At 37.2% G+C, this 14,993-nt stretch overlaps 1 protein-coding gene across 1 annotated transcript; it reads left to right on the top strand.

The window, feature by feature from the left end:
• Nucleotides 1-937: 937 nt before the first annotated feature.
• On the top strand, nucleotides 938-14,076 carry LOC104075431 (collagen alpha-3(IV) chain-like; the record flags this gene model as incomplete). Its single annotated transcript, XM_009575934.1, has 13 exons — nucleotides 938-1,000; nucleotides 1,501-1,536; nucleotides 3,144-3,221; nucleotides 4,488-4,550; nucleotides 4,822-4,878; nucleotides 7,268-7,312; nucleotides 8,752-8,805; nucleotides 10,544-10,631; nucleotides 11,695-11,730; nucleotides 12,080-12,244; nucleotides 12,596-12,688; nucleotides 13,449-13,544; nucleotides 13,898-14,076. Coding segments are annotated over 13 exons (1,053 nt in total), but the record flags the coding sequence as incomplete, so codon positions are not given.
• Between the last annotated feature and the right edge of the window lie 917 nt (nucleotides 14,077-14,993).

Here is a 14,993-nt window from a genome sequence, read left to right as displayed (position 1 = left end):
TGTATTATATATTTTATATAGAGTATTTTTTACAATTATCTGACTAATTTCTAAACCAGAAAATAATTCTGTGTCTTTAAAAAATAATTAGTTTTATGTAGTCTGATTAATACAATATATTCAAAGTCTTTCTTCCGACTTTACAAAACAGACTACACCAAGACAATAGTAATTAATTTTGCCATCAGAACCAATAGTGTCCATTATGTGTTAGTAAAGTGAGGTAGGGAAGTCAGGTTGCAGACAAACAACAATACTTTAGAAATGGAGAAAAACTGGTCATAGATTTAGGGGTTTACCCCTAATATAGAATAAAGTAGAATAGAGTAGAATAGAGTTGTTCAGGTGGAAGGGACCTACAACAATCATCTAGTCCAACTGCAAAAATTCCCCTTGAAGTAAGATTGAACAGATTAGACCAGCGCAACTTCTAGAGGAGTACTAACAAAGGACAGTATGATCCATATTTTAAAAATTGAGATTAATAGGAGAAGGCAGAGCAGACATTTCTTTTCACTGTTACAATAAATGGAGGACATTAAATTAAAAGGAAAATCAAAATTTTTAATTTTCCATTTCTTTGAAAATGAAGCTTTAAAGTGTAGAATTTATTGCATAGAATATTCGAAAGATAAAAGCTTTTTAGGGCTAGGAATAGGACTATATGGATTATGAGAATGTCCACAGTTAAACAAGACATATATCCTCACTTGAGTAGTTTAGTTTTAGAACAGGTATGTTTTCTCATGTTTCAAAACATATGTCAACCAATGAAGCAGTGAGGAGGAATTATACTTCTGTGTTATCCTTAGACATGAAAAGGAAATCCAGGGGCAGTGCTGCTCCTCTGTTTGTTATTCAGTTCAATGAACTTAGTGTTGTGGTTTGCTCATAATCTTGCTAGGAGATTTATTCCTGTTTCTTTTTTAATATGCAGGGTGCCCAGGGTACTCAGGGATATCCTGGGGAACTTGGACGACAGGGCCCTCCAGGAGCTTCAGTGAGTATGAACTTATGTCTCATTTGTTACTTTAACCTTTGATTTTCCCAGAAACCTATGGAGTTACACAAGTAGAAGTACCTGACTCTCCCAGACTTGTTTGAGGTCTAGAGACATGTATGTGAAATACGTATCCTTCTGCACACATCTGATTTTTTTTTTTTCAGTTTCTTTTGATTATATTTATGTATGATAATTTCCATGTTTTCAGAAGCACCCTTGTCTATGTAGGCATAAATTTTAATTTTTAAATAATTGCCCATAAATTAACTTTAAATACTAATGTGTATAACTGTAAGAAAGAGAGATGTATATGTTTGCAACTAGACTGTTTAGACATTCTGTCACCCACTCACAACAAAATTGCAGTTGTAAAGGTGGAAGAAAGAATAAAAATAGTGAGATAACTCCTGTGAAAATCGGGTACTTCAAAACACCTATACTGGTGCTGAAGGTTGTAATTTTTTAAATTAAAAAAATATTTTTTTCCATTTCTGTAGGGCATGCCAGGGAAAGCAGGACCTCCTGGACCTAAGGTAGTCTCAGATTGGTAATAAAAATTAAAACTTCCTATTATGTGTAACATCTATTAACTCATTTTGTAGGTGTTTTTAAAATGAAAAAAAAAAAACAACATTTGGGGTTTTTTTTACAGGGTCTTATGGGACTGAAGGTAATAGGAGCCAAAGGAAGAAAGGTAATTGTATAAAATGCTTAAAACATTTCTTGAGTTTTGTTTCTGTTTTCTGCTTTTTCTGATATACAATGGTGAAATGTTTGGGGAAGTAAGTACAGTGAAATAAAAATTTTCAGTATATGTGTGGAAGTCTTTTATTGGCAAATGGAAACATGGCAATTAATATCTAAGGACAAACTGTTTTCACATAAGAGCCAATGATATAAACTTCCTGATAGAAGGGTAGAAACCTAAGAGGAGCCAATAGTTAGTATGTACTAACAGATAGCATTAAATTCATTTATATATCATTTGCATGATGTTCCTAAATGCTTATCTAAGCATCTAAACATTGGTAAATATATAGCATCTGTAGACTCACAACTTCTTATGGCCAACATCTTTTCAGCGTCAGCCTTTATGATGGTAGAAAACCTCCCAGATTTTGAATAAAAATTGGATGATTTGTTGTCCATGTTCTTACTTTGTATCCCATATAATTGACATTAAGCTAGAAATGACTACAGATACATATATTGTCTCTCAGGACCTCAGCCTGCAGTTGGAGGACCAGTATAGTCAGTCTGAATGTCCTTACAGGATCCTTTCAAGAACTTGGGGCATCTCACAGTTACGCTAACAGATTCAGCTGTGAACTGAAACAGCACTGTCTGACAGTGGGATTGGTTTTAACTTTGTAATTACTACCGGGGATGTGCTAGAAGTTTCCTGGGAAAATCTCTGTAAATGGAGTTGATTATTCGTTGGCATTAGCTCAGCTGACCGTGGAGCATCTTACTTTCTTATGAGAGTGATGCATTCTTTGCTGTTATGCTGCAAGTGCATACAAAGGCATTCCACTGGCTTAAAGTCACTGAAAATTACGGATGTTGTTTTGTTGAGCTCCGCAGGAAAGACCACATTTAGGACTTTCCCTGTTCTAAAAGATCCTTAATGAAAAAGTGTACTGTGTTATTAATGTTTTTGGTTAAGAACACGTGAAAGGTAATTTTGTCTGTCAGCACTATGTTACAGTCATCTCTCTAATACACAGACTGCAATTTTGAGGATGTTACCAAAGACAGTTCATGTATTTTATTGATTGACTTAAATTGGGAGAAAAATTATAATCAAGGAGATATTTTTATTTGATTTAAAGGTAAAATGGTCGTATAACTTTTAAGCAAATAGTATTAAAAATTTAAGCTAATTCTAGATACTTTAACAGAAATCAGCATATGCATTTTTATATTTCTCAGCTAGGAGAAGGTTGTCATAGTAGTCTTAAGTCTTCCATATTCCTTTTTTATTGGAAGATAAATAGCAAGCAAAGAGAAATGTTAACTGTATTAATGGTTAAGTGTAATGAGAGAAAAATTTTCTTGATGTCGACAGTATAGCAATGGTAATTTGAAACAATAAAAACACACTGCTTGTAATTGCTCTATTTTTATTTTTTCTTTTAAGGGTGACACTGGATTAACTGGACCCCCTGGACCACCAGGAACCGTTATTGTGACATTAAGTGGACCATACAACATGACGGTAGTAAAATTGTTAAACATCACATTCAGATAAGCCATTTTACTAGGTTTTACTTTGAGAGAATATTTTCACCTTCATTGTTCCAATAACATTTCCTTTTACCCATCCTAACATTTTCTCAGACTTGTTTAGTTAGATCCTAAGCTCTTCTTAGAGTGTGTCTGTACAGACAGCTCAGCTGAGGCCTGTGTATTCACATGCACATCTGCACAATGCCACTGGAATGCTAAATGCTTATTAGTAACCCACCTGCTGTGGATCTCTGAGTACATGAAAAATAAATCACTTCTGGTTTCACCAAATCAACATGGATTTTCTGAATGGCTGTCAAAGACACAGCTGTGTCTGAGCTACCAGAGTTTCACAAAACCTTACAACATGTTCGTGTACATTTCATAGTTCATTTTCTCATTGTTTTTACTGGAACATGAGTAATCATGGAAAGTGTTGGGAAAACATTGAGTATTGGAGAAAGGAAAGACTCTGATTCAGCTTTCATTTTAAATATTGCTTTGTGAATTAAAATTCTTGCATTTTGTCCTTGTATAGAACTTAAACAGCAGTAGTTGATACATAGTTTTAAGTCTTCACATATTAAGAGAACAAGTCTTCAACTTGTTCATCTAATCCATGGAGGTACCAAAACTCCCTCTCCATTATGTGCTAAAATAAAAAGTGAATTTTACATCAAGACTTTATTGAGGAGAGAAGAGAAAGGTTGCAGAAGCAAGGTTCAACTTTTAGGCACAGCAGCTCTTCCCTGTTTAAATCAAATATGGACCACCTGGAGTACTTCCCAGTCACAGCTGTAGCAGTTTATCATGGGGGAATGGCAATTTTTCAGAGACATTGGGCATTAAGGCTTAAAAACACCTCAAAACTCCTTACATAAATAGTTTGGGACATGAGTCTAACCAGGTAATAATTAGGAATCCATAAACTTTGGCTTGACAATGACCTTAGGATGTGGCCCAACATATAATAGTACTACACAGTAGGGTAGTCCCCTTGCACGCATCACAGGTAGGTCCTTTTGAACTCACTATGTTCAGGAATATGTGCAGACCCAGTTTCTTTTTCAAACATCATAGACTTAGGCAGGAGTGCTGATGTGAAGCTTCTGTTTCTGTTAATCATTTAAGTAGAACCATCTCTGCCTGAACAAGCTTGCTGGTAACGTAAGGATTTCCTATTTGTAACACTTGAGTGATATGGTAAGCACAGAAATCCAAGAGACCATGTTAACTTGGTTTTTCTGTATAATAGGACTTGAAAGGAGAGAAAGGAGAAAAAGGATCAAGAGGACTTCCAGGGCCAATGGGGTTTACAGTAAGTGACCAGAAGCAAATCCCTTAAATCCAGATGTTCAGGCAGCATTATCTAGTAAATGCTACTCTTTAGAGTCCAGTATTTACACTACTTATTCCAACCTTTAATGAATAGAATAGTACTAATGAATAGAATAGAATACCTATTAATAGCATTCTAACTGTACTTTATTTTTACACATTTTTAAAGATAACAAAATTATAAAAGATATATTTAATTTAGAAAATGAGAGTCTCAAAATATATGTATCTTGAGGGTGGTTTTGTTACAGGGGCCGGTTGGTGATTCTCAGAGTGAAAAGGGTGACCAAGGAGAACCCGGAGCACAGGTACGTGCATCAGTTGAATACACATATGTTAGTCTTGCCTGAAAAGCAGTTTTGCACTAGTGTTGCTCTCCAGTTTTTGTTTCAATGCTACTCAGAGCAAATTTTCTTAGATTCAAAAGCTCTTTCGTCCGGTAAACCAGACTAGAGAGCTGAAAGTCAGATGACTGTTCTTGCAGGCTTACATACCATAAGTACATGAAGTAAAGGTCAGTTGACGGTGGATGTGTTTCTATTTGTTTTGCTGTAAAGGTTCTACTGTTGAAACTTAGTAAAAAAACCAAAAAGTGCTCTTCTGAACAAATAGTGGCTTTATAGTGCCAGTGTGTACGTAGAAGAGAATTAAAAACGTTGGGTTTACTTAAGGCAGCAGACTTAAATTAGTATGCTCAACCAGTGGGTATGTGGAGACTTGAAGAAAGTTGTCATAAGAGAGTTATTCTGTTAACAGGATAATATCTTACATAATTTTATGGCTGCATGAGAAAAAATCATGTGTTTATTTTAAAAAGCATACACATTAAAATATAATTTACTTTAGTATATCGACATTTTGAAGAGAATGAAATAGAAAGGTACCACTTTGCATTCAAATGGCTTTCAAACTTTCAGATAAAAAACTAATCAATGAAAGATGCAGTTCTTGGTAACTAAAACTGTATGAACTCATAACAGTTTACCAATATGTAATTAGGGGAGAATCCTAAAATATCCAAATAAATCAAAATGTTTTGTGACATTTTCTGAACAAACCATTTTGATTCCAAATACATTTTGGAAGCAATATTAAGAAAAATAATTTTCAAATTAAATAATATTTTTTCATTCAGTCCAAACATACATATTTTGAAACCTTTCCCATACTTCTTGTCGTTGCAATAAATTTTCTTCCACAAGGAAAGGTAGCAAGACAAGACCAGTACTACCTGTAGATTGCTCTTTCTTCAATTGTATGGTGCTATAACGATGATGATGCTATAGAGCAACTTGATTGTTATTTTTACTATATCCAATGTGTGTTATTCTTCCTCCATCTTCTGTGTTTCTTCCATATTATGTCTTCTGTTTGCAAAAGCTCTGTCCTGTCATGCAGTATTTTTTAGAACTCTTCCTAACTCACCTCTCCCTTCCTTCTTAGTGGAGGAAGTAGTAGAGCACCCTTGCTTTTCTGCCTATTGACTTTGAAGAATGCTAAGGAAATACTAATAGTGTTAAGACATTGATTGACTGGCTATTCTAAAATGAAAACAAAATGTTTCCTTTTGCTATTGAAATTACATTAGTGAGCACAAAATATCAAATGGCTCTGGATTTTACATTCTAGAAAAAATTATTATTTTGTGCAAGCGAGTTTTGAGCCTGTGGCGATGACATCCCAGCTCCCCCTCTTCTCTTCTAGAGTGTCACCTTTGGTTAAGTTCTGCCATATTTTGAATATTGCTGTTTTTTCTGATGCTTACATCGTAATTCATGGTCTGGTCATCATTTTCAAAATTATTTTACATTTCATTGATGTATTCTGTGCAAAACAAATTTCTAAAATGTACTTTCTCCCCTGTTGTTCTGAGCTCATAATCTTCCACTTCCCTTTTATCTTATCACTACCTTCCTGCTGTGGATTTTAATGAACCAGGTTTTCCTCATTTCTGCCTTCAAGGTGGCAAGTAAGGTATCCATATTCAGAATTATGGTTTCATGTCCTTCTCTCCCATTTTTCCCCCTTCTCTCTCTTCTCTTTGCCTTCTTTTTTTGTTGTTATGAATTGCTTAACATGTATTGTTGCCACTAGATGCCAGAACCCCAGCAGAAAGTTGCCTAGTGTGGTGTGCACCATGGAAAACAGCAGATACCTCTGGCACGCTGCCTCCTTCTGTTTTCCCTTTTCCGTCTACTGCCCTACTTCCAGTACCTTTGCAGTGCACTCCCTGTTCTTTTTCATTAAATACGTTCTCTTCAAGTCATCTCTTAATCCCCATTTCCTGTAAGAGAAAAGTTTCCTTTCAGTATCTTTCCATGCTCCCCATTAGAAGGGCTGCTAGCTGCTGTATTGTTTTATCATTTGTGTTGCTTCTGCAAGGACCTGATTTTGCACCAAGCTTTCTGCACTTGCCTGGCACTTTGTGCTGGTGAAGTGTCTGCCTCAACTAATCTTCCACAGGAGGAAGAATGTCCAGGGAATATCTTACTCCCTGTTTTGTAGAGTTTTATAAACATTAGTTATGATTAAAAATAATGCACATTTTAAAAATAACCTTAATGGCTTTTCAAAATTTATAAAGACCTAAAATGCAGTTATATGCACAGGATTTAGTTGTTATGCTCTTGGAATGTAATGACCCCTCTTTTGATCTTCTTAATTTTTTTTTTTTTTTTTTTTCCTTTTCCTTTGTAGGGTAAACCTGGAAAAGAAGGTGCCCCAGGTCCACCTGGCTTACCGGTAATGAAGGAAACCTTCTAAATGTTTTCTAAGTCATAGTCATCTGTTTATCATGGTCATATCTTCCTGTCACAGCTTTTTTCCGTTGCAGAGTGTGTTTGAAAATGTTGATTTGCATACACTGTGAAACATTTCCTTTTGCACAGCTGGCCTTGGGACATACCATGTCCTCATAGTTTTATGCAGGAGAGAGAGGCTCGGTTCATAGATGTTATCTCTTCTGTGTAAAATAAAAAGACCTGTTGCTTATTGCTGACTATCTAATGAGTTTGAGACACGGTCCAAGTTACGCAAAATTAATTCTACTGAATTTAATTCTGGTTAGTCACATTGAAATTTTTGCAGAAGAGTTATACCTTCACTTCAGCATAAATCAAGAAGCAAAATGAGTAATTTTTAATCACTAGAATCAAAGACATTCTTTTACAAAGAAAAGTTATTGCCAAGGTCACAGCTGTCTTGGCCTGAAACAAGATGACTGATAGCTATTAAAACTGTCATCTTGTCATCATATAATTCTTAAAATATGCCATTTTATAACCAAAATGATCTTGTTTGTGTACTAATTTAAAAGCTAAAGTTGTTCAAATGTATTTGGAATACTGTATTCAATCGGTTAAGTATCAATTCTTTTATATTTACTTCACTTCCACTTTAATGACATCATTAGGGTCACAGTGACCTTACAAATACCTTATCAAAATTCTTATTGTCAGAATAGCCCATTTCACATATATCTTACTAAAACATCATCTTCATCATGCCAAAACAACCTTCACAGACAGTCTAAACACATTCCAGTGTAACAAAGAACGTGGAATGACAGACTGCAAAGCTCTACTGCCTCAGCTAACAGAAAGAAAACTTTCTGTTATGACAAAGACATGTCATTGCTCTGTCCCCATTTCAACTTTACTAGCTAGCAGTGCATTCAACTGCATAAGCCTCTGAGAAGTCCCTTTTCTTTGCATGTATACACTTGCAGAAAGCCTTAGCAGCAGTAGTTTGCACTGTTTTCCCTCCTGGTCTTGCTGACTCCTCTTGAGATCAGCCCCATCATGCAGACTGACCAAGTTCTGGGAGAGGGAGTTGCTGAATGTGAGAGTCTCACATTGTGTTGAGTTTCTCCCCTTTCAGAAATAGTAGTTCGCAGAGGGAGAACAAACCAGAGTCTCCTACACTTGTGCTATCCAGAGCAGCTCCTCCTTGGGATTGGTGGAGTGTGCTGTTATAAAGGCAGGTTTGGATGAGAGACCTGCGGTATTTCCCACAGACATGGAACTGTACCCCAAACTGAGTCTTTCCCTGAGATTTCTTCCCCAGAGCAAGTCACATTCACCTTGCCATCGCCATGAAAGATTGAAGCTTTCCATTTTAGATCTTACTGATGACAGTGCTAAAAGATTAATCCTCATAAAAGTGTGTACTGTCACCTGCAGGGACAAAAGGGTGAACAGGGCAAACCAGGACTGGCTGGCAGGCAAGGAGCTAAGGTATTGTCTAATGGTTTTGTTGTTGCTTATGAGGATGAGGTGTATTTATTTATCACTGTGTATGCAATATGTTTTACTTTACCTAAAAGATGACAAGTAATGATATCATGGAATAGGGGATGGAACAGCTGAAATAGATCATGTGTTTGAACTGGTGTTCATCTATGCCTGCTGAGTGTTCCTGTAGTTTTTAGTGTAGGTGACTGAATAATTGTGTAAGGAACGGTAATGGGGGTGGTGAAGGACTGGTCAGGAGCAGTAGTTCTTCTTTGATATTGTAAGCAATGTATTGAAGTAACAGTGGGTACCAAATGTCATGTCATACATTGTTTTTAATAAACAAATCCATCTCTGTCCTCTGATGAAGGGGATTAAAGGAAACACTGGTCCACCTGGAGCTTGTGGTCGAGTAAGTGTAAATTATCTTTATCATATGATTTTTCTAAACCATTAGAATAAGAATAAGCCAAACTGACTGTATGAGGCAATAACGGAAGTCCCATGATACTCTGATCGAGGCATGGCTTTCTCAAAGTACTGATGTCGCTGGGAGTCTCACAGAGATGGCATTTTGCTTCATGTAGAGCTGGATGCACGATCAGGGCCTGGTTAGACCTCACTCAGTTCCAAGAATTTCGGCAGGAGATTGGACTGTACAGAACAGTTACAAAAATTCACAGGAATTCATTTTTACACCAATCTCTAATCAGTTCCAGAACAGGTGGTGTTAATTTTAAAATCCTAAGACGACTTTTTAAAGAAAGCAAGGGATGCTATGCGTACAATTTCTCTGTCTAGTCATACTGTCTTGCTAGTGGCTTTCTTAAAGGCCCCATGCACACCTAATGGAAACCTTCTGCCCAAATTGTTCAAAAGAAATAACTTTGTAAAAAGCTAAATCATTTGTGATATTAACAGAGTACTAAAAAAATCACTGCTTTTCAAAAAATCAATAGGAGAAAAGTAAAAATTTTGAATTCTAATTTTAAGCAGTTTTTTATTCATTTTAAAATTGGTGCATTAGTAGTCTGTTTAAATTTCAGTGGGATGTTTATATGTCAAGGCACAATAGTTATTATAATACTGATTTGCTAGTAATGGTGCCTATGCAAAACAATTCAGAAAAGAGCAAAAATTTGTAGTTATAAAAAAACAGAGTTAAAGCAAATAGCATTTTGATTTTGCCTGTCATTTGTAGAAACTTTGAACGTCATAGTGTTAAACTTTAATAAATTATTAGTTTTTATAGGAATGACTTTTTAATGCACATGTGATTTAAGTAGTTGATTTTTGTCTGTTTTCATGTATGATTAATTTAAGAGTAGTCTAGATATAGCTGCTGCTGCTTTGAGCCAATGGAATAGCCTAAGTGATTCCTAAAGGTTTCTTTCAAGAATATTTTCTATTTCATGCTATCATAATATTCATGATTGGGTCACCAACTTATACTTTGCCTGTATAATTGCATCTGCAGGCAGAGGAGTTCTCTGGGAGTTGAGGAATTGGGCTGAAATCCCAGCCCCATCTATTTGTACAGGTCTCTTGGCATTATCTGCGTGTAACAATTATGATTTCACTTCTGGCTGCTTTTAGTTACCATGTGATTAGAAAGGTCTCATGGTGTCGCAACACCATGAATGAGATCATAACATTGTTCTAAGCAAATGTTCAATATGAGGCACTGTGCTTCTCTCTTCATTCTTACTATTCTTTCTTTTCTTACCATATTTCTCTTAAGACAGAGTATTATGATAGTGTGGTTGGTGAAAAAGGAGATGAAGGACCCCCCGGACCTCCAGGACCAAGAGGTCAACGTGGCGTGCCTGGTGAGTGGGACATCAAAACTAGAATCTTCTAGCCAGAGCTGTCCACTCAGATGGCTTGTTGCAGGCTAGGTTTTTGAGCACCCAGCAACCTGCTTCTGCCTTTACAAGAGTATTTCCAAATTACTCCCATCAAATTGCAGAATTGAAATGTATCCTGAGACTTTGATTTATGGCCATATTCCCTCTTAAAAATAATGAAGATAGCACACCACTTTGCACAGATAATTTTGTTGAGCACCTAAGCTCACTGACATCCTGTCTCATGACCTTAGTGGACTATGCATCAGCACATTATTTGTATATGCCATAGACAAACCATCAGGGCTGTAAGTCTCGTGTTAAAGGTCATGCACTTTTTGCTCTCTTTTTTTCATAGCTTTCATTTTTATTGCATATCATTCCAAAATAATAAAGATCTGCAAGTTTTTATTTTGTTTATTTTGGCCCTGCTGTAAAATTAAAATGTGCTGATTTATTATTTGGGCTGTCTTACAATATAACAAGGACTTGTGGGCTGAACACTGACGCAGCATCTTGTAGGCTATATATCATACTCATCCAGCAAGTCCTTGCCTTCTGTGTTTTGATGTTCTAGTTTTAAGAATATTTATGTATACAAGTGATTTTGTTGCATTCAGTGAATACTCTTTGTTGTTATCAATCTACTTACATACTTCCAAGGGATGGCAACAGGAAAGTTGCGCCTTGCAAAGGTATTAATGCATTGTTAAGAGGTGGTATATTTACTAGAGCAAATAGTAGTGGCAAAAAGAAGCAAGTTTGCAGGCCTGTAAGTTGTTCTCAAGTAACTGAGTGCATCCCCACCTAAGATAAATGTGGTGGATCCTATTCCTACCTGTTGTAAACATCCATATCTCGCCAGATTTCAATGAGAATTGTCAGTATGCAACAGTTGCATAAGTAGTAGATGCCTACTCAGGCAAAACCAAATTCTTAAAAGATAAAATGCAGAAGCCCAAATTTTGCAGTCAGTATTAATGAGTAGTGACTTTGCAGAGTATACAGTGGTTTAACTCAAGTTCTAAATACATTGCTTTTCCAGGGCCACAGGGTCCTCCAGGAGATGCTGGTAGACCAGGTACGTGTAATGGTCCAGTACCAACAATAAAATACATCGTTCTTCCTGCCCATTATACTGAATCAGCGTTGTGGAATCTTAACTTCAGATGACTTTAAACATATCTCTAAGTGGTAAAAAATTGTCACCCAAAAGCTTTGATGGGCCAAGTTTTTAAAGAGAGGTTAAAGATAATTTTTAAATGTCTTTGCATTGTCATTGTGATCATTTAATACAATAATTACAAGATAAAAAAGATTTGTGGGATGAACTCAGTATGTTTGAATCACACTCATCCTATTGAGTACTTACTTTGCTTTGAAATTCCATTTCTTTAACTTCATTTTTGTATTTTTTCCTCTTCGGTTAGGTGTGTCAAGACCCGGTCTGAGAGGTCCCCCAGGATTTCCTGGGCCAAAAGGAACAAAAGGAGAGAAAGGACAAACTGGCTTGTGTATTGTAGGCCCTCCAGGACTACCTGGTATTACCGGTAGACCTGGTTCTGTTGGATTACCAGGTCCTCCAGGAGAACCAGGTGATGTTTCAGTACTGTGTATATAATGAACAAGAACAAATCTAGAGTCATCTCAATATCTAATGTATGAGATTATATAAATACATTACTTAGAATACATACATAGAATATATTTTGAGTAATATGGCATTACCATATTTATCCTCAAGTACTTCCAGTTACAGGTGTTTTGGATTTGTCCAGGTAGTTCTCTCTTTTAAATGAATCATAGAATATCTCAAGTTGGAAGGGACCCATAAGGATCAGAATACTGTCTCCAGCTCATCCCTGCAACTTTTTTCTCTCTGAGCAAAAAGAGACTTGTCTCAATAATCTGCTGATGTAATGGTGCCATGCTCATTTCATTAACAGGTAGAGTAACATTTAGAACAGGCCTACCAGGACTTCCTGGAGAGCCAGGGTGTACAGGACCTCCAGGACCTCCAGGAGATATTGGCATGAAAGGTCAGTTTCAGAAAACTATTACTCAGAAGTAGATGGTACAATCCAGTATCTTCAAGGATCCTCATGAAATCTTGAATTTAATTTACCTCTTAAGCCATTTGATGAGTTCAGAGATTTAAGAAAATTAATTAGGGATAGCAAGATGTCTTCCTCCCCTTACAGTAAACAGCAGCTAAAAGAGCAGTGCATGTGCCAGTGCTGCACACCAGTCGTACAGCACTGCAGCCAGGGTGTAGATCTTCACTCGGACAAACAATTACTACAGGTTGATAGGGTTTTTGTATTCTCCTGGTGTTATGTTCAATGCTAACAGTTGTTCTCTCAGAGAAGGTTCCTTCTGCAAATATCACCACAGGAGCTGCTGAATCTTTTTGCCATTCATCAGTCATTGAAGTCACCCAGGCTGTTATGGAGCCATGTTAGTTTGAAGCCTATGTCCCTTTCTTCTTTTGAGAGAATTTGGCTTACCAGTAGAGTGACTATATCCAAATGGTTTACTAAAACTAGACTTGAAAAAATCAAGAGATTTAAACTGAATGTTCCTTCATTTTCAATTAAATATAATCAGTTTTGATTCACTGTCTGACCACAAGTAATTTTGTACTGTGTTGGAAATGATCTTCCAACAAAATTAAGGCCATGTTCCTCCTGCTGTATGGCCAAAAAGTCTTAGCCATGCTCTATAACAAACTATGTAACACATTAGTTAAGCTTGGGAATGCCTTGCTGTGGAACAACTAATGAATTATTTTCATTCTAGGTGATGAAGCTTGTGTGTGTACTGATTGCAGCTATATTCCAGGAATACCTGGTCTTCCTGGTTCTCCTGGGCAACATGGCCAAGATGGCATGCCTGGTAAATTATCTTGTTGTTTCTAACAGGATAGTAGGAAATGCCAATGATTTTGCTTTTAGCATGAGAATCAGGTATGGGCGTGTCTGCAGCATGCAGTCCTTGAACTAGTCCTGAGGTTGTGATGAGTGTGAGAGCCTGATGCAGCTCCATCCACTGATACAAGCACAAGCCCTAAAAGAAGTGCAGTGAGAACGCTAATAGGCTTAGGTGCAGCCTGAAGCCAGGTCAGTCTATGATGATACAGTCAGTGTAACAAGCAGAAACATTCAATGCTGAGTGTGATTATCGGAGCTTGTCAAAATCCATGTCCTTGTTTTCATTTTTCTTTACAAAATATGCTGTTTCTTTTGCAGGTAGGGAGGGAACAACAGGTCCAAAAGGTTCTCCAGGTTCTCCAGGAGCACCAGGGTTTCCGGGAGCTCAAGTAAGACTTGGGTTTTTCAGATTATTTTTCAGATCCCACAAGAATTATTTCATGGCTGGTGTTACATGCAATGTCATACTGGGTGATCTCAACCGTTTTCTTTCTGTTGTAATGAATGTGTCTGCATGGGAGGCCTAGGTAGAGACTGTAATGTGGACATAGCTGACCTAGCTTTACATGAGTCTGTTTTGCTCAGTGCAGTAAGAAGTTCAGCCCAGGCAGTGAGACAGGTAAATAACTGTGTGATAAACCTGTGCTGTATTTCATGATGGCTAGACTGCTTCTTCTGCCTACTATGGGTAGTTTACAGTTAACTTCTGTTCATCTACATAATTCCATAATCATGGCAGTGGCTGTAAAGCATATATAGAGTTGTGTGTGCTGTGATCATCGTCAGACTCTTACGTCTCTTGCTTCCAGCATACTCAGGACTTGCTAAAGCCCCAGCTGTGCAGAGAAACTTGCTTCTCATAATATCGTCTTCAGGGGTGCAAAGGACATTCCCTCTTGGGAAACATTATGAAGAGGGAAGGCTGACACCTGCTGCCACAGACATACCACTTGGTTGTTCCAACTTGTGCCTGTTGTAGTAATTATTTGTGGGAAACTGCAGTCGGCACTGTCCAATAAAAAAACGTCACACACAAGTATTCATTGTGGTGGTTGCCATACAGATGCAGAATGAAAGAGTCTGCTAACAGGTTTTTCCAGAACGCTCCCAAGAGTTCATGAGCCCAAGATCACTAGAGCCCAGTGTGCTTTCAGCTTGTACTGGTTTTGGCTGGGATAGAGTACCCACTTTGTACCCTGAGGGGGAAAGAAGAGAGAGGAGAATTTAACTATGAACAGAGCCAACTGTGGCTGTTATATTGTGTCCCCGGGGAGATACTCCCATGGGCAGGAAAAATCTCTAATTAGATTTTAAGGTACTTTCTTGTGCTTCTTTTTATGCCACCAAAGCACAACCAGGTAGCTAACAGACTGATCCATTAAATGATCCTGCATTATTCCTGCTTATAAATAAA

Source organism: Fulmarus glacialis, unplaced genomic scaffold (genome assembly GCF_000690835.1).
Source record: "Fulmarus glacialis isolate BGI_N327 unplaced genomic scaffold, ASM69083v1 Scaffold42534, whole genome shotgun sequence".
NCBI lineage: Eukaryota > Metazoa > Chordata > Aves > Procellariiformes > Procellariidae > Fulmarus > Fulmarus glacialis.
This window is presented reverse-complemented; position numbering and strand designations above follow the sequence as displayed.